Consider the following 24999-nt stretch of genomic DNA (forward strand, 5'->3'; position numbering starts at 1 on the left):
ATGTCTTCATTCTTTTTTTTTTTTTAAAGATTTACCTATTTATTTGACAGAGAGAGATCACAAGTAAGCAGAGAGGCAGGCAAAGAGAGAGAGGGAGGGAAGCAGGCTTCCTGCCGAGCAGAGAGCCCGATATGGGACTCGATCCCAGGACCCTGAGATCATGACCCGAGCCGAAGGCAGCGGCTCAACCCACTGAGCCACCCAGGCGCCCCTCATGTCTTCATTCTTGAAAAGAATAAATAAATTCTGCCCCATGAAACTACCAATTTTCCTTCTAGAAGCACTTCCCTTTCTTATTATGTCATTCCTCCAAATGCATATAATTTCTCTGTAGAACTGAAGTTAATCTCAAAGTCCCCATTTCAGCTCATTTTCATTTCCACAGTTTGCATGCCTGAGTTACCGTCCTTTCGCCTGCTTTAAGCAGACAGTGCTGGACAACCATTTTCCTGCCTCACTGTGCGCAGCAGCTCTTTGAGGTTGCCCTCTTGAATAAGCTATTGGCTAGAACCCTTCAGAGAAACTTCCCAAGTCCCTTCTACTTCCCTCTTGACTCTCTCTTCCTCCACCAGCCTCCTGTTCGGGAGTGCATAGGCTGCCATCCTTCCTTAGCTTTCCGAGACACCCCTCCGACACCCTTCTCTCCCTCTCAGTGGCTCTCCACTGTTCACAGCCCCAAGATCCATCCTTAGAAACCCATCTAAGATGCCAATGTCACCTTCCAACCTTTATGAAAATGTTTATTATCATCCCAAACCCACACAATCTCTGTCTTCAAGTCCCCCCTCATGCTTTGCACCTCCCTTGACACCTGAGCGTTCCTTTCTGTACAGAAGTCCATGCTCATGATCTGCATTAGACAACTTGCTGAAGTATTGGTATTTGTCATCTCTGTATTGCCATAAAGCCTACTAAAAGTAAATTATATTTGCACTTATTTTAATTGTATTTGATGTATCATTATGTAAATATATATGACCTTCATGCTGAAAAGTAGTCCATGGTATAGTGAAATATTTTCTTTTTCTTATTACAGATGATCATAGTAGGGTTAAGCTTGCACAACTTGCTGAGAAAGATGGCAAACTGACTGATTACATCAATGCCAATTATGTTGACGTAAGCATGCTTCAATTGAAACATTTATGAAATTGTATTGAACTATGAGTTTACTATACCACTGAGCTCTACTTACGTAGTGCTTAATACACGGGTTGTATAATAGATAATAAAAGATACAAATCAGCAATAAGACATCCCATGGGTAACAGATTTCAGATTGAAAAACATTCAAGTCCTTGCCCTGCTTCCTCTCGTGGGTGAAAGGTCATTCAGGTTGGAAATGAATGTTCAAGGTAGAATGTTTATATACATTTGGATAGGTTTAAAACTCCTTAAATGTGAGGGACAGGACACCCGCTTATTTTGAATGTCCCACAGTTCCCAGCCAAATATTGTCTCGATAGCACATGATCAGCAAATCCTAAGGGAGAGATTCCCAAGGCAGTCCTGGCTAAAAGGCAAACATATGATTTCTAAACCAGTTATCGGCCTTATAATCTCTGGCACTTCTCAGGATACCCGGTTACATGAGACTTATTAGAGCTCTCCGGGGACCACAGACCACTAAGTTGGCTCGTTTTTCACTGTGATCAATTGCATGTCAGAGGAGCTCAGTTATTTTCCTGACCCTGACCTCGCAGTCTAGCTGCCTTCGGATTCAGTCTGTGTGGAACAGTTAATTCGAAGTGAGCACCACGTAAAAACATACAGCAGATTTGGTAGAGGCAGCCCCCCTTGCTTCCAGAGGGTAGAGTGTGTGCATCATATCCAACACGGGCTTTGGGGTTAGAACTGGTTTTGCATTCCACCCTGTCCCTGGGTGGCCAGGAAAGCTGGGAAAGCCGCTTAACTCCCCTGAGCTTCTCCCAGTCTCCAGATCAAGGGTGATGCTTCCATTTTGCAAGCATTTGGGTAAATGTCCATAAAGCATCTTGGGTGCCAGTGGGAGCTCGGTGGAGTGTAGCTGGCAGTGATCTGCCCAGCTCAGAACCAGCAGGGAGATTGGATTTCCCAACTCTGTAGACTGCTGAGCCGCAGATGCCTTTCAAAGCAGCACAATTAGAGACCAGCGTAGTAGATAGACTTAGATTAAATGTACTTAGACTAAAGGTGTAGAGAAGAGTGTCTATACCAAAGCAAAGACAAGTTTTTTTTTTCCCACAAAGATCGTAGTTAAAGAGCTGCTGTCTTTGCTAGTACTACCAAGTTTCTCCACCATTGCAGGATTCTTCTTTATGGTTTCTCTTTATAGAAGAAAATGCACTGTCCTTAAAAACTTATATATTGAACAGCAAAAATGGTAGAGAATCAGTAATTTAGTAAAAAAAGTGATTGTCATTTGTTTCTTTAGGGTTACAACAGACCAAAAGCTTACATTGCTGCCCAAGGCCCACTGAAATCCACAGCCGAAGATTTCTGGAGAATGATATGGGAGCACAACGTGGAAGTTATTGTCATGATAACAAACCTCGTGGAGAAAGGAAGGGTATGTAGGTAATCTATTATCTCATCCCCCAAATAGTACTCAGAAGTGCTTTAAGTTGCTTTTAATAGAGTCAACAGAAGTTAAGAAGGCTAATCAGGATTCCTTTCTAGTAAGTATGACAGCTGAAAGGAAACTTAACATTGTAGGACAGCAAGTTTCACTATAAATCAAGCTATCTGCTATTTATTTTTTTTTAATATTTATTTATTCTTAGAAAAAGAGGGAGTGAGCGGGGCAGGGTGTAGGGGAGAGGGGGAGAGAGAGAGAATCCTCAAGCAGACTCCCCACTGACCGTGAAGCCAGATGCAGGGCTTGATCCTAGGGCCACGTGATCACGACCTGAGCGGAAATCCAGAGTCCAACAGTTAACTGACTGAGCCACCCAGGCGCCCCCTAGCTGTCTGCTACTTAAATGCATCCTTCATACAGTGAGAAAATGGGGCTGGTTGCAAAGCAGTACAGAGTGAAATAGATTTTAATTCCCTGGAGCTGGATTCTAGTTCTGCTTCATAGTGACTCAGTACATCCGGCCTCCCTTTCCTCATCTGAAAGGAGAAGTTTGGACCAGATCCTTTCAAGTCTTTCAGCTCTGTAATTCTATCCCCGGTCTCCCTTAAACTACTCCCAATCACATAGAGAGCAAAGAAACTGTTTGGAAGAGTGAGGGAGTCCATTCCTGTCCCGGTGTTAGACGTCTGCTGATTTCAGGGACAAATCTTATATCGAGCATCTGAAATAGGGAAATAGCATCTTTACTTTCTCTTTTGCAGAGAAAATGTGACCAGTACTGGCCTGCTGATGGTAGCGAAGAGTACGGGAACTTTCTGGTCACTCAGAAGAGTGTCCAAATGCTCGCCTATTACACTGTGAGGAGTTTTACTTTAAGAAACACAAAGATAAAAAAGGTGAGTCCACAAATGAAGGGCATCATCAGTTGAGTAATACATCTGGTCTTTTTTTAAGTGAGCGGGTGGTACAAGCAAACAGGCAGAAAAGATAGAGAATTAAAGGCATTAAGAGTTCTTATCACAGCCACGTCTCATCCCCAGAGGCGTCTGCGAGGTCCTAAGGGGCCCACCATGGCTTTGGAGCCACACTGGTCATGGTGCCAGTGGTTGCCATCAGTGTGAGGCAAAAATGAAGGTTCCTGCTCCTCGTGAGAACTGCACCTCCAACTAAAAATACCACAGATGGAAACAAGGAAGGAAAGAAAAACAATGACATAAATCAGAGTTCTGCAGAGAAACGTGTGTGTGTGTGTGGGTGGGTGGGTGGGTGTGTGTGGTGTGTGATGGACATTGAGAGAGAGATTTTTTTTAAGGTTTTATTTATTTATTTTATTTTAGAGAGAGAGGGTGTGTGTGTGAGTGGGAGGAGGAAAAGAGGTAGAAAATCCCCAGCAGACTGTGTGCTGAGCTTGGAGCCCAACACTGGGCTCAGTGACCCTGAGATCATGACCAAGAGTCAGACACTCAATTGACTGAGCCACCCAGCACCCCGAGAGAGAGAGAGAGAGAGAGAGAGATTTTAAAGGAATTGACTTCACACCAGAAATTCCGGCAACATTTTTATGTTTTAATCACAAAGAAAATTCCTTGTGCAGGAAACCTCAGTCTTTATTCTAAAGGCCTTCATTCAGTTGGAGAAAGCCTACCCACATCACTGAGTGTGACCTGCTTTACTCGAAACCTATTAATTTAATGTTAATCACACCTAAAAAGTACCTTGACAAGGAAGAGCCCGTGGCTGGCTCAGTCAGTAGAGCCTGCGAGTCTTGATTTCAGGGTTGTGAACACCCACATGGGGTGTAGAGATGACTTTAAAAGTAAAATCTTTAGGGGCGCCTGGGTGGCTCAGTTAAAGCCTCTGCTTTTGGCTCAGGTCACGATCCCAGGGTCCTGGGATCAAGCCCCGAATCGGGCTATCCGCTCAGCGGGGAGCCTGCTTCCTCCTCTCTCTCTGCCTGCCTCTCTGCCTGCTTGTGATCTCTGTCTGTCAAATAAATAAATAAAATCTTAAAAATAAATAAAATAAAAATAAAAATAAAATCTTAAAAAAAAAAAAATCCTGACAGGAACATCTGGTATGACTGGTATTTGGCCAAACTACTAACCACCATAGGCTAGTCAAATTCACACATGCAAGTAACCATCACGAGCGACAGCGTATTTTTGTACCTCCCTCTGTACCACCGAACTCCGGCTGCTGTTTAAGGACCGGTGCGTGTGCACGTGTGTGTTTGCAGGCGCGCACATCCGCGTGTACTCCTGTGACCAGCTCTCTGAACTCTTGCAGGGCTCCCAGAAGGGACGACCCAGCGGGCGTGTGGTTACACAGTACCACTACACTCAGTGGCCCGACATGGGGGTGCCGGAGGACTCGCTGCCCGTGCTGACCTTTGTGCGAAAGGCGTCCCACGCCAAGCGCCACGCTGTGGGGCCCGTCGTTGTCCACTGCAGGTGAGTCTCAGAGCCGCGTTTCGAAACCCACAGAGTGGCTTCTGCTAACAAAGAGGGAATCTGAGGAACAAAGGTTTTGCCAAAATCAGGATGATTTCATGGAGTGAGGGGGGTGAGATTGCATGCCCATTTTCAAAAGCTTTGACCGCGAGGACATGAATATGCCAGACTCAGAATTTGATTGCTGAACGTTTCAAAGCACCAGATATTTTTTATGATGTTTATTATTCTGTTGAACTGTTGAATTGGATTTTAACGTGTTAAATGTGTGAGGCAGGAGGAACAATGTTTTGTCATTAAAGAAACATTTATTACGACCTAATGTCATAGGATAAAAATGCTTGGGACATAACCCCTGTCCCCAGGAGTTAGTGGTCTCTTGTAGAGTTGTTATGTCAGGTTTATATGAGAGAAACCAAAAGGCACAGAGGGTGAAGAATTTGGCGAAATACTTTTAAGTTGTTTTTAAATAGTTTGGGATCAAAATTCTTTTCTCATTTTTTGAGTTCTCTCCAATATATTAAGGTGTTATCAACTCATCTGTACTCAATTACTTTATTTCCAAGGCTAATGTGATGAAGAGATATAAGAATATTTTAGAGAAAGAGAAAAAACTGTGTCAGAGGTTTTAATCAAATATTTTTCAGTTAAAATAAAAATAACAGGGCGTCTGGGTGCCTCAGTCATTAAGCGTCTGCCTTCCGCTCGGGTCATGATCCCGGGGTTCTGGGACCAAGCCCTGCATCAGGCTCCCTGCTCAGTGGGAAGCCTGCCTCTCCCTCCCCCTCTCCCCCTGCTTTTCTCTCTCACTATTTCTCTCTCTGTCAGATAAATAAATAAAATCTTTAAAAAAAAAATAACAGTTAACATTTATTGATTGTATGCCAAGCTTTCTGACCACACAAACCAAGCTGATTTCTATGTACACTATTTTTATCAAAGCGGCGTGTGTGTTTTTACAGAAGTAAGTGTTTTCCTTTGATAAACAGCTTATCTGACACATTCTAATTATCTATCTCAGGAGTTATCCTCAAAGTTTGAGAGACCTCTCTTGAGTTTTTTCATCCGTTAGCCTGATGATAAGCTGAGACAAGGAGGAAAATGCAAGAAGAAGAGCTCTGAAGGTCAGGGATTGTTTCTTAGCAAATGGAGGAGGACCAGGGCATTGTGAGGAGCAGGTGCTAATTTTCCACTCTAGCACTTCCTACTTGTCGGAGATTTGAAAAGACTCCCTGTCTCTGAATTCCGTCCCTCCGGTAGAGGCTTTGAAGAAGTCCATAGATAATGGCCCTTTAGAAATGACTGGAGTTATGCTTTATTCCTCACGATCTCCCTGAAACGATATTTTCGGCTGAAAGCCTTATCAAATTCTTTTTCCAATTAACGGGAAAACCTTTACACAACCATGTCTACCCGGCAACACAGACCCAGGACCTTTTCTTTTCAGAGTTGGGTGCAGCCGATGCTTTCATTTTCCTCAGATTAAGTGTCTAGTTGCTGTGCTCCGATACGGAATGTTTTCATTCTCTATTCTATATATGATGATTAATAATTATAATTACTGAAAATTTTAGACTCTCGAGGGAGCGAATGAATGAATTAAAAAATCTCCCACAGGGCGCCTGGGTGGCTCAGTGGGTTAAGCCTCTGCCTTCAGCTCAGGTCATGATCTCAGGGTCCTGGGATCGAGTCCCGCATCGGGCTCTCTGCTCCGCAGGGAGCCTGCTTCCTCCTCTCTCTATCTGCCTGCCTCTCTGCCTACTTGTGATCTCTCTCTGTCAAATAAATAAATAAAAATCTTTAAAAAAAAAAAAAATCTCCCACAGAAATAGGCTGTTTTCCAGTTTGACTTGTAGCCCCCACATTAGAAAGCGAACAATTTGTTACTTGACGCATTATGCTTAACAACGAAACCGTTTGGTTTGGGATTGCTAAATTATTTATTCTGTGGCTCAGTCGCTTGGGGAAGAAAATCATTTTAGTTTCCAAGATAGCCAGGAGTGACCTGTCTTCAAGTGTACCCACTGCTTGATGTTGAAGCGGTTCTTGCTTTGCGTTCTCTCCAGCGCCGGGGTGGGAAGAACCGGCACGTACATCGTGCTAGACAGTATGTTGCAGCAGATTCAGCAGGAAGGAACCGTCAACGTGTTCGGCTTCCTAAAACACATTCGTTCGCAAAGAAACTATTTGGTGCAGACCGAGGTATGAGAAAAAAGGATACTTGTTGTTGTCGTCGTCGTTGTTGTGCTCCCCCCCTCCCCCACCGAGAAGGACACTATTTATCTAAGGGCTGGAGGTGTCACAAAATGCTAACCCTGGATGGACCTGACTTTGTTTTACTGGGTTGAGTCCTCTCATAGGGCTTCTGTATTAAAGTACTGCCAGCTGGGGGGCTGACAACAACAGAAACGTCCTGCCTTACAGTTCTAGGGGATAAAAGTCCAAAATCAAGGTGTTGGCAGAGCCATGCTGTGTCTGGAACCTCTAGAGGACGATTCTCCCTGGTCTGAGTATCTGGTAGCCCTGCCTGTTCTGGGCGGTAGCAGCCTTCCTTCATTCCGTCTCGGCCACCATCTTCCCAGGGCTGTCTTCTCTGTCTGTGTGTCCAAACTCCCTTTTCTTGGAAGAGCGACAGTCACTACCTCATCTTAACTAGCTGCATCTGCAGCAAACTTGTTTACAAACACGGTCACATTCTGAGGTCCTGGTGGGGGGTGGTTAGGGCTTCAACATATCTTTTTGGGGGACACAATTTAACCCATGCCACTAGGTAATTGCAGTATATGTCCTAGACAGACCAGCTACATTTTGTCTATTTAGTGACCAAATGGGGAATAACTTTGAAATGACACTGATGACAGAGAAGATTAAAAAAAAAAAAAACAAAAAGAGTCAGTGCATTAGGCATCGCCCCTCCCTGCTAGCAAAACCTCAGACTTTTCCTGTATATAGTGAATAAATGCATTCACTTTCATATTTTAGAAGTATGAGTTATGCTCAAATTATATCCCTTTTTAAGCCCATATAGTATATATGATGCACGACAAAAGTCTGTATCTCTGTATTTTTTCATCCTGTTTCTAAATAAAAATGAATTTAAGTTGGAAAGTATGTACGGCAGCTTGAGAGCAATCAGAGACGAATGGCCATGTGGGTGGTAATCAAACCAAACAAACTTCATTCCATGGAGGAAATGACCCTGTAGTCAGATTAGACCGGGGAAGAGTCCCATACAGGAAATAAGAGACAACTATGAAAAATTGTACATAAAAGTGCACTAAGTTATATAGGACTGGCTAAAAGGAGACTTGGAATGGACAGAAGAAGACGACCCATGAGAAATACAGAATCAGGAACGTCCTCATGCAAAACACGGAAGCAGGTGGCAGGTTTGAAGGCTGGGCAGAGAGCACTGTTTTCTGTCTCTCCCACCAATGCCAGCGCATACGAAGGAAAGAAATGAGGGGCGAGAAGAGTTGTGTTGCCTCCTGACTGCTTCCTCTCCTACATCTGATTACCTGCCAGGTCTAGTAAGCAATCTTCTGTGGGTCCACCCCTGCCATTATGTAAGACTCTTTTTGTCCATCAGTGAAAAATATCAACTTTTGTACTTCAGTATGTATAAAGAAAACCTGAAATAATGTTCCCCTTTGTCATTGTTTTGCCAGGAACAGTATGTCTTCATTCACGATGCTCTGGTTGAGGCCATACTTAGCAAAGAGACTGAAGTGCCAGACAGCCACATTCATGCCTATGTCAACACGCTCCTCATTCCTGGACCAACAGGCAAAACGAAGCTGGAGAAACAATTCAAGGTGAGTTCTCTTGGAAGCCTCTTGGATGCTACCATCCAATTAAGTGTTCCTGCATCTTCTTATTTGAGTTGACAAGGCCATGTGGGTGTGGGTTCAGAGCCCAGTTGGTGCAGTGCCTTTGTGTTGTTCTTTACAGTGGGCAACAAAGCCATGTGGTCAATTTCAAGGAGAATCTTAATTTTGACTAGCAAGAAGAAAAGTTCTCAAGAACTCTAGATTAATGTTTGCAACGGCAAACTTGGTCCAAGAAAGGAGGACACAGAGCATAACAGAAGGGACAGGCAGACCTCATAATACAGACTGCAGAAGTGCTCTTTTCCCTTTGAAAAACCCAGACCACTTCACGATGAGTGATCCGGCTCAGGCTGTTCATGCCACTTGTGGGGAAAAATCTGTCTCCCTTGAAGGCCCTAGACTAGAGAAGAGGCCACCCCAGAACAATAGCTCTTCAACCCCAATTTCTCCCATCCACCTTGTCACAAGGCAGTGAGCTAGAGAAGAGAGTATGTTTTGTTCAATACCATACTTTCTACAATCCTAGTTCTCTGGCTTCCAGAAATCTGTCAGCAAAGAATTCAAAAAGTAGATCTTACGGGACTCTGTAGCTGTGCTAGGGGCATTTGCCTAGTTGTGGTTTTCCTGCAGAATGGATATCCTAACCGCTTCCTTCCCAGGATTCCCAGAGAAACAGGGCCAATTTCTGAAGAAGGAATATCTAGAAAAAAATTGAAAGACCCTGGAAAAACCCAGAAGAGTGAACAAAGCTTGAGCTCTCAGGGTAGTTGTTTTCGTCTTCTCCCCAGGCTACAACATAAAAGATATTAGTCACTATGAATTCCTTTTGATTTTTTGTCTATCAGTCAGCACCTCTTGTGCCTTTGGAAGAGTAAAGAAAGATGAGAGGTGAATGCTGTGCTTTGAACCTCCCGTCAGGAAGACATAAATGTTTTTATTCAGCAAAGCTTATCTGAGTGACAACGGAACACTAAAGAAAGAGAAAGTATGAAGTTTGGCTTCCAGAAATAGATAATAAAGGAGTATAAAACACAAACATTAGGTTGTTAGGATAGCTTTCTTCTAAATTAAAAAATATGTAAATATTTTTCTCATTTTCAACAGAATTCTCCTTTTAGCATGACTTACCCTTACACTACTGCATAAAATAATTGATATGGCTTATGTTAGATAACCCAGGATCAAAATGGAAATATCAACTCTGAGGCCAGAATCTTAATTAAGAGAGGGACATTTAACTCTTTCCTCTTAACACCTAACTGCGGAGATACAGAATGTGTGTGTGTGTTTGTGTGTGTGCGCGCGCATGCGCAAGATATTAGTCATTCAGGTTTCTCCACAGATACAATTCCTTGAAGTAAGTTACATGTCTGTTTATTTCTGAGTATTTATCTGCAGAAAACAAAAACACTAACTCAAAAAGATACCTGCACTCTAATGGTCATTGCAGCATTATTTACAGTAGCTAAGATATGGGAACAACCTAAGTGCCCACTGATGGATGAATAGATAAAGAAAATGTAGTGTATTACTCAGCCATAAAATATAATGAAATCTTGCCATTTGCAACAAGATGGATAGACCCCGAGGGCATTATGACAAGTGAAGTAAGTCAGAAATAACTCAGGGAAATAAGTCAGAGAAAGACAAACATCTTATGATACCACTTATATGTGGAATAAAAAAAGAAAGTTCATAGATGCAGAGAACAGATTGATGGTTGCTGGAGGCAGAGGGTAGGGGATGGTCCAAATGGGTGAAGAGCGTCAAGAAGTACAAACTTCCAATTATAAAACAAATAAGGCACAGGGATATAATGTGCCTTATTAAGTTAATAATACTGTATGGCATATTTGAAAGTTGTTAAGTGTGTAGATCTTAAAAGATTTTGTAACTATGCATGGTAAAGGATATTTATTAGACTTATTGTGATTATTTTTCAGTGTATACAGACACCAAATCATGGTATACACCTGAAATTAATGTAATATCATATGTCAGTTATACCTCATTTTATTTTTTAATTTTTTAAATTTTCTTCAATTTAAATTCAATTAATTAACATGTAGTGTATTAGTAGTCTCAGATGTAGAATTTGGTGATTGATTAGTTGTATATAACAATGAGTTGACTTAAAAAAAATAAAATAGAGATTACTTTAAAAAAAATTAATGGAAAGAGATCCATGGCAGTGGGTACCTGGGGAAGGAGAGATTACTAGAGGGAAAGGAGATCCTGAGAAGGGGCAAAGGGGCAGGGTTCAGGATGAAGGATTGGGACAAAATGCAGGGACACCTAAATGGGTGTGGATAGCAGAAAGTGTACGGGCTCCAGTGCTGGAGACTGAGGTAATATTCTGCAGCTTCTATTCCCTGGGTGACACAGGGGGGTGTGTATGGGGGGGTCGTATGTGTGTGTGCATGGGCATGGGGTGTACCTGGGTGTTTGTACACATATTCTAAAATGAAGATGTTAAATAGCTGCTGGAGGCAGAAGAGTTAATTTCAAGCAATCTATACAGTCCTAACCCTATTCTCAGCACCTAAACCAGTCAAATTAGAAATTGACCATGAAAACCTGCCCGGAAGAAAATTCAGATATTTGAACAATGAAAATGTTCTTTTAAATAATTGACCTATTAAAGAGCCAATTATAAAATCTTTAGAATTTAAGGGCAACAGAAGCATTACATAGCACAACTTGTACAATACAACTGCAGATGTATCTAGAAAGAAATTATAGCCTTAAATAATTCATTTGAGAATAAAAAAAAAAGCAAACAAAATAGGCACATCATGTAAAAATGAGAAGAGAAACATGGTACACCCAAAGAGAGAGGCAGAAAAATTTTAAGAAAGTTAAAGCTTTATTAAATTAAATTAATATAGATTAAATTAAATTAAATAGAAAGTTAAAGTAATTAAATAGAAACAGAGATGAAACAAAACCAGATGTAAGTTCTGTCAAGACTATAAAACAAAGAAACCTGTGGCCAGATTCATGAGAAAATGAAGGAGAGAGTACACAGAAATAAATATTAAGATAAAAAAACAGAGATATAATTATAAATATTTTAGAAGTGCTTTTTCTAACTTAAAAAGCATAGTATGAACATATTTGTGACAATACATTTGAAAACCTACATGAAAGAAATCTTTTTTAAGAAAAATTGAGCAAGATACACTTACAAAGAAATGAGAACTCCAACTAGACCAATAACCATTAAATAAATTGTATCATTTGCCAAAAATCTCACCTCCAAATTAAAATCTGAACTGAAAGAATTACCAAACTTTTAAGGGACAGAAAATTCCAAACTCTAGGGTAAAATATCTAGGTAGAAAATAAACCCAACTATTTTACTGGAATAACTTTGGTACCAAAACTGTACAAAGATAGTATAAATAAGGAAATGTATAGGCTAGTTTCATTTATGAACTTAAATACTAAAATTCTATTTAAATATTGGGGTGCCCGGGTGGTTCAGTGGGTTAGGCATCTGCCTTTGGCTCAGGTCGTGATCCTAGGGTCCTGGGATCGGGTTCCCTCCTCAGTGCGGAGCCTGCTTCTCCCCTGTCCCTCCTCCTCCCCTGCTCATGCTCTTTCTCTCACACTCTCTCTCTCGATAAATAAATACAATCTTTTTAAAAAATCAGCAACTCAAATCCAGCAGTGTGTTTTTCTTTTTGAATATTATGACCAATTAGGATTCACAGAGTTTGTTTCAAGAATGAAGTAAAGATTTAACATTAGAAAATATGAACAAATATAATTACGAGAATTGTATAGCCCTCTCAAAAGATGTAGAATAAACAGTAAATAAAATTAAGTGCTATTCATAACAAAAACTCTTAGTAGGTTAGAAATAGAAGGAAGCTTTCTTCATCTTACAGTGGCTAGAATATAAATGTCACACACAAAATTTAAAGTTGGAAATTTTCATAGGTTAAAAAAAATAAGAAATGCCAGCTGCTGACAACTATTAGTCAACATTCTACTGGAAATCAGGTTAAACAAAAACAATGTATCAAAGTAGAAAAGAATTTGCAGATGAGACACTTGTCTAGATAGAACATCAAGAGAAGGGACGCCTGGGTGGCTCAGTTGGTTAGGCCGCTGCCTTCGGCTCGGCTCATGATCCCAGGATCCTGGGATCGAGTCCCGCATCGCCGGGGAGTCTGCTTCTCCCTCTGCCTCTGCATGCCGCTCTGCCTGCTTGTGCTCTCTCTCTCTCTGACAAGTAAATAAATAAAAATTTAAAAAAAAAAATCTTACAAACTTAAAAACAAAATCAAGAGAAAAAAAAGTGAAGATATTTCTTATTAGAACTCAACTCATTACAGGTCAACAAGTATATATGGAAACCAATAGCATTGTAACTCATTAGCTATCAATTGTTAGATAAAATATCCGAGCAAAAAGAGCCAATTCAGCAACCACAGCAAACAGAAACAAAAATTCTGTGGTCTCAAAAATAAACTTAACAAAAGATGCAATGAATGTATAGATGAAAAAACTATAAAACTGAAATGAAGAGCATAGAATTAGACCCAACAAATATAGATACAATTTTCCTGAATGGAAATATTATGAAGATGTTGGTTCTCCTAAATTAAGTATAAAAATCAGTGCGGTACCAGTCACATTCCCTCAAGATTTTTCATGGGAAATCAAGAAGTGATCTTAAAATTAACGTTTATAAAGGTAAAGAGCAAAGACATCCAAAGCAATACTAAAAATAACAAAATAGAAATGTGTTATGCAGCATAAGGAAGACATATTATGCAGATATGATCCACTAACATTGAAAAACAGACAAATCAGCCAGAGGAACCATGCATATGTGGAAAGGGTTATTGGGTAGATAGGACACCATAAATCAATGAGAGAAAGACAGACTAACCAATAAGGGAAATTGGGACAGTTTCCATGTGGAAACAAGTAAAATTAAGTTCTTACCACACCTCAAACACTAAAATTATTCAAGACGGATTAGGTACCTAAAGGTAACAGCAAGGTTTTATAACTATTTTAAGAACACTATCAATATATATATTTTGAAGACATCAGGGTAGAAAAAGACTGCTTAAATAAAAACATAATTTGCAGAAATCTTAAAAAATTATTTGGCTCTGAGTGTCTCTGTGATTAAAGAGAACAAAGACCTTAACAACTTTTTAAACAGATTATAGACTTACATTCAAGACATCAAAACCCTCTACAAATTAATAAACGATAGTGAAGTAGAAATACAAAAAGGCAATCATCAAAGAAGAAACCTAAATGGCTAATGAATGCTACAATTCACAATTTCACAGTAATGAAGGAAATGCAAATCAAAACCATGGTCTACCACTTATCGTCTATCAGACTATCAAAAATTAAATGCTGATGACTCCTAATTCCATGTGTGGGTGTTAAGAAACATACAAGAGATGCTCATTGCTACAAAGTTTAGAAAAGCAAAATATTGGAAATAATCCTGACATTTGCTAGTTGGGGGAATAAACATCAAATAGATTATTTGTGAAATGGAGTACGAAAAGAACGAATGAAATCCAACTATATATATATATAAAGATATATATATATATACACACACATATATATGTCTGTGTGTATACACACACACACACACACACACACACATCCCATGCAATTTACCCCCAAGTGCAGTGTGAGATGTAAGTGGAAGACAGAGTGCCCACCTATAGAGGAAGCCATGGGGAAGATCCTGCTAGGGCTGAACATCAAACTAGAGGACGTTCTGTGCTTCTTCTAGCTCCCCTCGTGTAAAGAACATAGATGTGCCAGGGAGTAAGTTCAAGGAATTCTTGCAAAACCAGATATCTGCATATTCAGTATCTTATCTTGGTTTCTTGGTTGGGTCACATGTGTGTGTGTGTTTGGGTGACTTAATAATCTATATTTTTCCTTGACTTCCTTTCTCAGCTCCTGAGTCAATCAAATATACAACAGAGTGACTATTCTACAGCCCTGAAGCAATGCAACAGGGAAAAGAACAGAACTTCTTCCATCATCCCTGGTGGGTTATACTGAATCAGGGGAAAAAAAAATCTTTTTTATAATAGAAGCCTTTGAGGCAATATGACAGTATTTTTACATCTTGGAATGAATTGATTCACTCGGTATTTTTCTAATTTTGCCTGATAATGTATCTGTTAAAAAGGACTCTTAAATCCTGAAGTCCATCTAAAAAATGTAAAACACATAGAAAAACTAGCTTACAGATCAAAGACACCCAACTTGAGACATGCAGCTGTGCTTTGCAATGTGGGGGTGGGGGAAGGGGTATGGAGCCGTGAGCGTGGTGGTTCATGATGCATGTTCTGTGTTCCAGTGGAAAGATCAAGGGTTGGCATTTCATCTCTGAGTGGGGAAGGCACAGACTACATCAACGCCTCCTATATCATGGTAAGTCAGAGGAATCACTGGAAAGCTGCCTACCAGCTTGTGCTACCAGAACCAAAACCAGCATGGGCTTCCTGAAGCAGTGGCTGCAGATATCGGTTAGCCCCGCTGGTGGGCAGAAGTCAAATCTAATGGCCACAGACCACCGCCTGTAGGGGCGGATAGAATAACAGCATTCCTTGATGTTTTTATGTGGGCTGGGACTGGAGAACCCTCAAGCAATTCAAATCAGTAAATGCAGGAACCAAACTCCCCATCGAGGACTGATGAGAAGATAGAACGCGTACACTCAGCCATCTACGAGGCTCCATTTCATTTACCCTGAACAGACCCAGGACAGGGCAGCTTCAGAAAAGCCTGTCTCCCTGGCTTTACCATAACCCAGGTGTGCAGCAGTGTTGACCCAGCGGACTGGGCTCATTTGGAGACCTGGATTTCTAAAGACACAATCCTTTCCTTCTGTATTTAGATTTGGGGAGGGGGGGCGGTTAGTGGGCTGTTTTGTGCCCCTCGTTTCCATTTCATGTCTTTCAATCATGGAGCTTAGCTTCAGATGAAAAGTTGTAATTCCCATGCCAAAATCGCTGTTTCATTTATCCAGCAAAGAAAATATATAGAGCTATTCAATTAGAGAAAGTTATCATACGATCTCTCTCTGATGTGAGGAATTTGAGAGGCGCACCAGGGGGTCATGGGGGGTTGGGAGGGAAAAAATGAAACAAGATGGGATCTGGAGGGAGACAAACCATAAGAGACTCTTAATCTCACGAAACAAACTGAGGGTTGCTGGGGCGGGGCGGGGGAGAAGGGATGGGGTGGTTGGGTTATGGACACTGGGGAGGGTATGTGCTTTGGTGAGTGCTGCGAAGTGTGTAAGCTTGATGATGCACAGACCTGTACCCTGGAGCAAATAATACAGTATATGTCAATAAAAAAGTAAAAAATAAAAATAAATTTAAAAAATTTAAAAAATTAAAAATACAGACTATTTAGGACTATCCATGCAGAAAACAGGGAGATGTGTGGGGGTAGCATCTGAATGCATGCCACATCCAATGAGACCATGGCAAGTAGGAAGAGGACCTTCGAGACCCAGAGCAGAAGAGGTAAATGAGCCATGATTTTAGTGAGCAGCAACATGGGAATCATGACCAATCCAATAGACCCAGGTTCCACCTTTCTGCAGCAAAATCTGCAGAGTGCCTCCTGATTCCTCTCCGATGGAGGAAGCCAGGGTGTCTGGACACCAAGGGGGTTCTGTTGTCAGTAGGTGTACGATCTGGCATCTTGCCTTGGGACTTGTGGAAAGTGAGAAATATAAACCCCCCTCTGGATTTCCATTCTGTCTAGTATAGGAGACGTGGTCCATGTGCCATCTTGGTAACTCTGCTCCTAGATGTGGTAGCTAGGTAGACTTGGGTGCAACACTTAACTTCTAAGCCTCAGTTTCTGTCACATAGTACTTCTGTGAGACGTAGGGGACTTAGGAAGAAGAAAACGCTAGTCCTATGCCTGGTGTATAGAGGCATATAGAGTGCCTTGTAGACACCTTGATAATGATCACGTTGTTATTTACCGACACAACCTAGAAATAAAGACTGCCTTGAGTTAAGGTCCATTAGCTTAAACACGTATTTGGAACATTTAAAGTCATATGCCAGACTCTTTCGATCTTCTTTTTTGTTTCGTAGGGTTACTATCAGAGCAATGAATTCATCATCACCCAACATCCTCTTCTCCACACCATCAAGGATTTCTGGAGGATGATATGGGACCATAATGCCCAGCTGGTAGTTATGCTTCCTGATGGTCAAAACATGGTAAGCCCCTCGCCCCCAGTCACTTTGGGTACTTGCCTTATAGGAGGCAGCAAGTCACAACAGCCAGAAAGCCAAGCATACCAACAAGTTAAGTGAATTTTTTCGACTAATTAACTAATGTCACTGGAGTTGCACCTTGTTTACTATTGGGCCTCATTTGGTTATACCTTCCAGGTCTGACATTGTTGAATGACAGTTTTTTTTTTTTTAAAGTAAGTTGAAATGAACTTACATTTAAGTATTCTGTGATACTGCTTAAGAAAAATAGAATTGCAACATGAAGTCAGTCCATATGCTTCTGTTTACGTTAAAAAAAAATAAAACTCTGGCTATTTGGAGAGTCCCTCAGTTTAAGGAGATCTATAGAAGTACAAAAAAAAAAAAAAAGGCCTATTTTGTTCAGGCTTTGCACATATACTTAACTGGGAGATTTATTTCTTAGCCCTAAAGTTAGACTGACCATTCCAGATGACATGGGAAGCTGCCGAGCTCTTACAATCACTTGAATCTTCTCTACTCAGTTATCCTTTACAGAAGTAACAACTTACCATTGTTACTGATGAGCTAAGCTCAAAACAACAAAGCGATAGTTTGGTTTCTTACGTGTAATATTTTATTCTTCGCATCAAACTTGTGTAAGCCTCAATCTTTGAGGAGTATGTTTTGAGATCCAAAGAAAAATTCGAGTTGAATTTTCTGTGTCAACCAGTTAATTTCATTTCACAGTCTGACTTAGTAAACATTTGATGAAAATCCTACGTCTTTGTTATTTAATCCTCCAGGCAGAAGATGAGTTTGTTTATTGGCCAAATAAAGATGAGCCTATAAACTGTGAGAGTTTTAAGGTCACTCTTATGGCTGAAGAACACAAATGTCTGTCTAATGAAGAAAAACTTATAATTCAAGATTTTATCCTAGAAGCTACACAGGTATGGACATAATTGACAGATTTTCATCTTAAGCTTTCAAGTTATGATAAATATATGCTGGTTTAAGGGTCTTCCCTAGAAATAAAAAGGAACCTAATTTCTTACAAAACTGATTACCCAAATAATCAGTTTTACCTTACTTTTCACTTTCATTTTGAAAATCCTATAGAATCATTAAACATTCATCGCCACTAAACTGCACCATTCACACACAGGAAATCAAGGATTTTCTTTGACTCCAGAGTAGCTCTGACAGAACTTAAATTGAGAATAAACTCAGTAAAAATAATAATAATAATAATAATAATAATAATTTCATTAATCCTAATTCTCATGTTTTAAGGGAAATTTTTATCTTGAATTCTTCTAAGTAAAATGGGGAAAATATTATCTACCAAAGTGAGCTTACCGCTATCTACCAAGAGACAGCATGTGACAAGTGAACAAGAGCTCTGACAATGTGCAGGGTAACGAACTAGGATCGTTTTTGCTAATTCTTGGTTATCTGTAAGGCAGCAATCTGAATTCCTTGTCAAGAATTATTTATAGAGGGGCGCCTGGGTGGCTCAGTGGGTTAAAGCCTCTGCCTTCGGCTCAAGTCATGATCTCGGTGTCCTGGGATTGAGCCCCACATCGGGCTCTCTGCTCAGCAGGGAGCCTGCTTCCTCCTCTCTCTCTGTCTACTTGTGATCTCTGCCTGTCAAATAAATAAAATCTTTTTAAAAAATTATTTATAGAATTCTAGTACAGTACATAATTTATTATACAGCTACAGTAAAATGCTAACAGATACTAATAATAGGGAGTAAGGCATGTGAGATGCAGAGTACGTCCCCAATCGGAGAAAAGTTAAATCGTGTTTTAGATTATTTCAATGTTGCACTTTACTGTACTGTAGTTCTGAAAGTGGCAAACCGTATAGAATTTAGGTTCTGTCGCTTATTTCCTGTGTAGCATCTGACTGAGTCCACATTAGGAATCTGGGGGTTGGAGGTCGGAGGGCTCTAAAGCCACGCAACCTGGGCTGGTCCCTGATGCGTGAACCGGCAGACTGGCTGTCCACCCCCCTTGCCAGCATCTCCCCACCCTGTCATGTAATCCCACTCTCCCCTCCATTGATGCTGATATTTGTAGGGGTCTATGTTATTTTTAAAACAAATGTTAACGCTGAAGATGTCTTTTTTGTATTAAGTAGTGGCACAGAGACGTCTTTGGTACATGGTTTCAGAGTTCGATTGCCATCATAACCCACAAATAAGACTTATTTTTAGAATGAAAAAGAGGTTACATCTACACATGGGAAATGAGGCATCACAGCAGTTTCTTCCCTCCAAGACGGAGGATGGACTGTAACCGCTGCTGTTCCCCCGTGTGTGTGATTCGGTTTTATTACCTTCCTGTCATTCCTGATTTCCCCAGTTATTCCACTCATAATAAACTGTCACTCACCGATAGGGCTCTTCTAAAAATATTAATTTTTCTCTCTTCTTACAGGATGATTATGTACTTGAAGTGAGGCATTTCCAGTGCCCCAAATGGCCAAATCCAGATAGCCCCATTAGTAAAACTTTTGAACTTATAGGTATAATCAAAGAGGAAGCCGCCAACAGGGATGGGCCTGTGATTGTCCATGATGAGTAAGTTCCTCTCTGCAGACTCTAGCATGCCTGAGAACTGTCCAAGTGGTCAGATAGTTCTGTTTTCTTGGTACTAACATAATGCTCTAGGCCAGTTGTGGTGACTCAGCCAGGGGAGATGATCAGCTTTTTATAAACAAGGTTAATATGGAGTCCGTGGTTTTGTTTTGTTGTGTTTTTTCACTTCCCTTGGAGCTCCTGTTGAAGGCAGAAGATGGGTACCTGATCACGGGAACACGCTCTTCCCTTGTATGCTGAGAACGCTTTGTGGGATGAGTCAGTGTTTTGGCACTTGGATTTTCACAGGTGCTAACTAGAGAAACATTTCTAAGTTATTGACATACCAGATAGGATTAAAATTAATATAGATTTTATTTACCAGGAACAGGAATCTCTCCAATAGATCTTTCCAGGCTCCTGTTATGAACAAATAAAAAAAAAAAGTATGGTAGGATTACATGTTATATATATATTAGATATTAGTTATAACTTGTCAGATCATTGTGATTTACTGCCAGCCCCTTCCAGAGTATAAAAATAAATGTAGGGGCACCTGGGTGGCTCAGTGGGTTAAAGCCTCTGCCTTCTGCTCAGGTCATGGTCTCAGGGTCCAGGGATCGTTATCGGGCTCTCTGCTCAGCAGGGAGCCTGCTTCCTCCTCTCTCTCTGCCTGCCTCTCTGCCTACTTGTGATCTCTATCAAATAAATAAATAAAATATTTTAAAAAATAAATGTATAAGCAAACATTAAACTTCTATAAAGTATCCCGTTACTAATATCATGAACACTTGCTAATGTTTCAAATTAAACCTTAGTTCTCTACAAGATAAAGAGACATTTAATTAAAAATTTCTGTGTTCCCACTACAAAGTGGTCAAGGCTTTGTGAGTTCCAAATGTGAATGTTTGATGCATCTGAATGGAGTCTTTGTCCCTTCCCTTTGTTTCAAGGCATGGAGGAGTGACAGCGGGAACTTTCTGTGCTCTGACAACCCTTATGCACCAACTAGAAAAAGAAAATTCCATGGATGTTTACCAGGTAGCCAAGATGATCAATTTGATGAGGCCAGGAGTCTTTGCTGACATTGTAAGTATAAGAACAGTGAACCAAACTTTCACGGTTAGAGTGCTGCTTACTTTTTGGATGCTGCCAAAATCATTTTATCATGTTTCCAAAAAACTCACATGTTGAGTCATAAATATTACCAGGTAGTATTTGAGCTGAATTACAAGTTAATCAGTCCACAGTCTATGGAACTGGAGTAATAATAAACATTTAAAGTTTATCTTCCAGAAAATTGATGGATAAATGTTTTTTAAATTTGACATGTCTCTTTTTGCAAGATTCGCCATAATTCTGAAAAATACCCTCAGTAGAACCACCGACTAATCCAACTTAACCCCCAAAATAGTTACCTTGGGGCGGGGTTCAAGTTCTGGAAAGCCTGAGAACAGTCAGAAGACAGATCTCGAAGACTTAAACATTGTAACTGTTTACTTTTTTTCTGAAGCCGAATTCAATTTTGGTACTTAACATGTGGGTAATTCCTGGGTACGTCTTAAAAAAAAAAATTTATTTTTACTGAATCTTTTTTTTTTTTTAATGTTCAATTAGCCAATTGGGTACTTTTGAAAAAGAGAAACTTGTACAATCAAGAAAGACACAGCACACTTAGAGAAGTCTCAACTCTGAAAATGATTTGGAAGTTTTTAATATCGTAGAAAGAAGGACTGGAAAGACCATAGGGAACCTCGTGCAAATGCCCCAGCGGGAGACCTGTAGGTGGATACAGTAGTCACAGACACAGCTCCGGCTCCCTGGTCTGTGGACATATAAGGGTGCATCTCTAAGGCTTCATTCAGTCCAGACCAGTTGACCAGGAAGCACGGTAACCCTTGCACACATGCACTTCAGAGGAGCACTTCTTTAAAGTCATTCAGGGGACGCCTGGGTGGCTCAGCTGGTTAAGCGCCTGCCTTCAGCTCAGGTCATGATCCTGGAGTTCCGGGATTGAGTCCCATGTTGGGCTCCCTGCTTCTCCCTCTGACCTTCCCACTTCTTATGCTCATTCTCTCTCTCACACTCTCTCTCAAATAAATAAAGTTAATAAAAAAAAAAAAAAAGCCATTCAGGCCAGTTGAGTTATATCAAGCTGCTCCTATGTGGAATTGTTTTCCAGAGACTGAACCTCCAGCTGGCTCATGAATGCACTGAATAATGCACTGATTCACACGTGGGCCCATTGATTCTCCACTAGGATGTTAGTCACTGCCTCACATTCTCTGCAACTGCCTTTGTCCCCACCCCCAGGCCCCCACTACCACCCAAACTGGCACCTGTAAGAGAACTCATTCTTCTGTGTCTCACGTTTGCTCGAAGCAGGGCATAGGACCAAGCTGGTAGAGTGTGAAGAATATTTGGTAAAAAGTGGGTCTGGTTAAAAAAAAAAAAAAAAAGATTCTGCATGAGCCCCTGAGATGACAGTGCAGTCCTTCTGGGACTTCTCCACCAACAGAGAAACCCAGTGGATTTCATCACAGCTGGAGAAAGGAGAATGAGTAAGTTATGATGAGTAAGGCTTATTATGAGTAAGGCTTACAGGTGAGTAAGGCTTATGAGTAAGGCTTACAGGTGCCTCATACCAAAGGGTTACATGCAAGCTGATAAATCAGGAACAGTAATCTGTCACATCACCTTCTGAGTCCATGACAGAAATGAATAAGAATGGAGCGCTTACCTTTGCCAAAGCATCTTGGCCAATTTTCTAGGTCAATGAATATTGGCTACCTGAAAAGCTACTTTAAATTTCATCAGAAAGAGATATTGGGGTGCCTGGGTGGCTCAGTGGGTTAAGCCTCTGCCTTCGGCTCAGGTCATGATCCCAGGGTCCTGGGATCGAGCCCCGCGTCGGGTTCCCTCCTCAAGTGGAGAGCCTGCTTCCCTCCCTCTCTCTGCCTGCCTCTCTGCCTACTTGTGATTTCTCTGTGTGTCAAATAAATAAAATCGTTAAAAAAACACATATTTTAAAGAAAGAGATAGTAATATAGATTATGTACCTCTGCAGCCTGCAACAGACCCCTTAACACAATGCCCTTCCCTGAACAGGGCCAAAGCGTGACTGAAAACATTCCTTCCTTTCACGAATGTCCGTCTTCAGTGAGCCACTTGTTTATAACCTCACATTCTCTGTCCTCCAGGAGCAGTATCAGTTTCTCTACAAAGCGGTCCTCAGTCTTGTGGGCACGAGGCAGGAAGAGAATCCATCCACCTCTCTGGACAGTAATGGAGCAGCACTGCCCGATGGAAATATAGCTGAGAGCTTAGAGTCTTTGGTTTAGCCCAGAGAGGGGTGAGGGGAATCCATACCTGAGCATTGTTTTCCTCTTTCTAAAACTGCAGTTCTCCTGTTATCTGTTTACTTTCCATCACCTGACAGTAATTTTCATGACATAGGATTCTGCTGCCAAATTTACATCATTAACAATGTGTGCCTTTCTGCGAAACTTCTTGTAATTCACTTCTTGTGTTTAAACTAAAATGGTTGAATTTTACAGTATTTCTAAGAATGGAATTGTGGGGGGTTTTTTCGTATTGATTTTAACAGAAAATTTCAATTTATAGATATTAGGAATTCCCAACTACAGAAAACATGTTTGTTTTTAGTGTCAAATTTTAGCTGTATTTGTAGCAATCATCGGGTTTGCTAGAAATATAACTTTTAATATAGTAGATTGTAAATAAAACACTCCGTTCCCTCTGATATTCAATGTTTTACAACTGCAGTATTCACCTGAAGTAGAAATAATCTGATACTTACTGTAAATACTGCTCTAGTGTCTCCATGGACCAAATTTATATTTATAATTGTAGATTTTTATATTTTACTACTGAGTCAGTTTTCTAGTTCTGTGTAATTGTTTAGTATAATGATGTAATTCATTACCTGGTCTTACTCTACAAGTCTCCTGATATCCTTTCATGTTATCTCAGTAATTAACTCTGTCTTAGCATGTAACTTTAACTTTTATGGAAAACAGAAATACATCTGTTTTGAAAGAAGATGTTTTTATGAGAATAACACCTTACCCAACATTGTTTAAATGGTTTTTATCCAAGACATTGCAAAAATAAATATAAATATTGCTATCGACTTGCATTTGTTTGGGGTGTGTTGTGCTGGGGCATGTGTAGCAGAAAACTGTAGCCACTGGTCCCCCTTGGATGCTGAAAGTGATAGAAGATGGATGGGATGGAGCAGCAGAGAGAGCTCGGTTCCCAATCTGTGCACTGAGGCACACAGGAAACTCACTGACACTGCACAACTACTATGGTTAACTAACTTGGACCTAACTACTTACCATGTGCCAAGAAATGTTGGGAAACTTTTGTCTGGAACCAAGCTGGGACTTAGAATTAGGCAGATTTGCTTGTCAGGGGAAAAAAAAAAAAAAAAAGGCTGGCTTGGAAGCCAGATGAATTGACAAAGACCAGGAGCTCTTAAATCCCCGAGTGGAAAGAAGGTAAGACACCCTACATTAAGGCAAATTGTCGGGATCCAAAAGCTGTGTGGAGCCGAAGTGCAGGAAAATGGAATCAGCCTTGGTGACAGGCCTCCTGGGAGACCAGAGGCAGTCCCCCGCCTCAGCTGGGACGTATAGCACTGCCTGATGAGGAGGGCGCTCAGCCCCAAGAATGCCCAGAGCAAGAAGTCAGGACAAGTTTCCTTTCAACTCATGGCTCTCAGCGTATGGTGCCCAGACCAGCAGAAGCAGCCAACCTGGGAACTTGTGAGAAATGCACATCCTAGAGTCCCATCCCAAACCTACCGTATCAGCAACCCAGAGGTTGAAGGTCAGAAATCTAAGGCACGCTCAAGTTCGAGAACCCCTGCTCCGTAACAACAATTCAGGGAGCCTCTGGTTTCCTTAAGCACGATCAGGAAATGGGCACGAAATCCTTCAAATAGAACCAAAATTAATTAACTTTCCTTTTTTTTTTTTTTTAAAGATTTTCTTTATTTATTTGTCAGAGAGAGAGAGGGAGAGAGAGTGAGCAAGCACAGGCAGAGGCAGAGAGAAGCAGGCTCCCTGCCAAGCAAGGAGCCCGATGTGGGACTCGATCCCAGGATGCTGGGATCATGACCTGAGCCGAAGGCAGCTGCTTAACCAACTGAGCCACCCAGGCGTCCCGAATTAACTTTCCTTTTAAAGCAATAGTTGTGAAGAGACGTGAAACAGGAAAAGGCTCAAAAATAGGGTCACCAATCACATAATGTTGGTAAGCACAGCTTTACCAGGCATAAGAAAAATAAATGTGCAGCTTTCTCACCTTCCCTGGGAGGAAA

The 24999-nt window shown here is 40.9% G+C and overlaps 1 protein-coding gene across 6 annotated transcripts in view; it reads left to right on the plus strand.

The window, feature by feature from the left end:
* Positions 1-23799, plus strand: part of PTPRZ1 (protein tyrosine phosphatase receptor type Z1) — a gene marked incomplete at its 5' end in the record, with an annotated part of 175068 nt that extends 151269 nt beyond the window's left edge. For 4 of the 6 annotated variants that reach the window (XM_080818033.1, XM_080818034.1, XM_080818036.1 and 1 more), the window contains 13 exons: positions 1037-1119; positions 2414-2548; positions 3319-3453; positions 4844-5007; positions 7074-7209; positions 8676-8822; positions 14790-14883; positions 15199-15272; positions 16961-17089; positions 17872-18018; positions 19513-19655; positions 20606-20741; positions 22853-23799. In XM_080818033.1, the coding sequence (XP_080674159.1) occupies positions 1037-1119; positions 2414-2548; positions 3319-3453; positions 4844-5007; positions 7074-7209; positions 8676-8822; positions 14790-14883; positions 15199-15272; positions 16961-17089; positions 17872-18018; positions 19513-19655; positions 20606-20741; positions 22853-22993 (1664 nt within the window). In that variant the 3' untranslated portion in view covers positions 22994-23799. Of the gene's footprint in view, positions 1-1036; positions 1120-2413; positions 2549-3318; positions 3454-4825; positions 5008-7073; positions 7210-8675; positions 8823-14789; positions 14884-15198; positions 15273-16960; positions 17090-17871; positions 18019-19512; positions 19656-20605; positions 20742-22852 lie in introns of all 6 variants that reach the window. The other 2 variants (XM_080818035.1, XM_080818037.1) reach the window with 1 other exon arrangement.
* Between the last annotated feature and the right edge of the window lie 1200 nt (positions 23800-24999).

Source organism: Martes martes (assembly GCF_963455335.1).
Source record: "Martes martes genome assembly, chromosome: 11".
NCBI lineage: Eukaryota > Metazoa > Chordata > Mammalia > Carnivora > Mustelidae > Martes > Martes martes.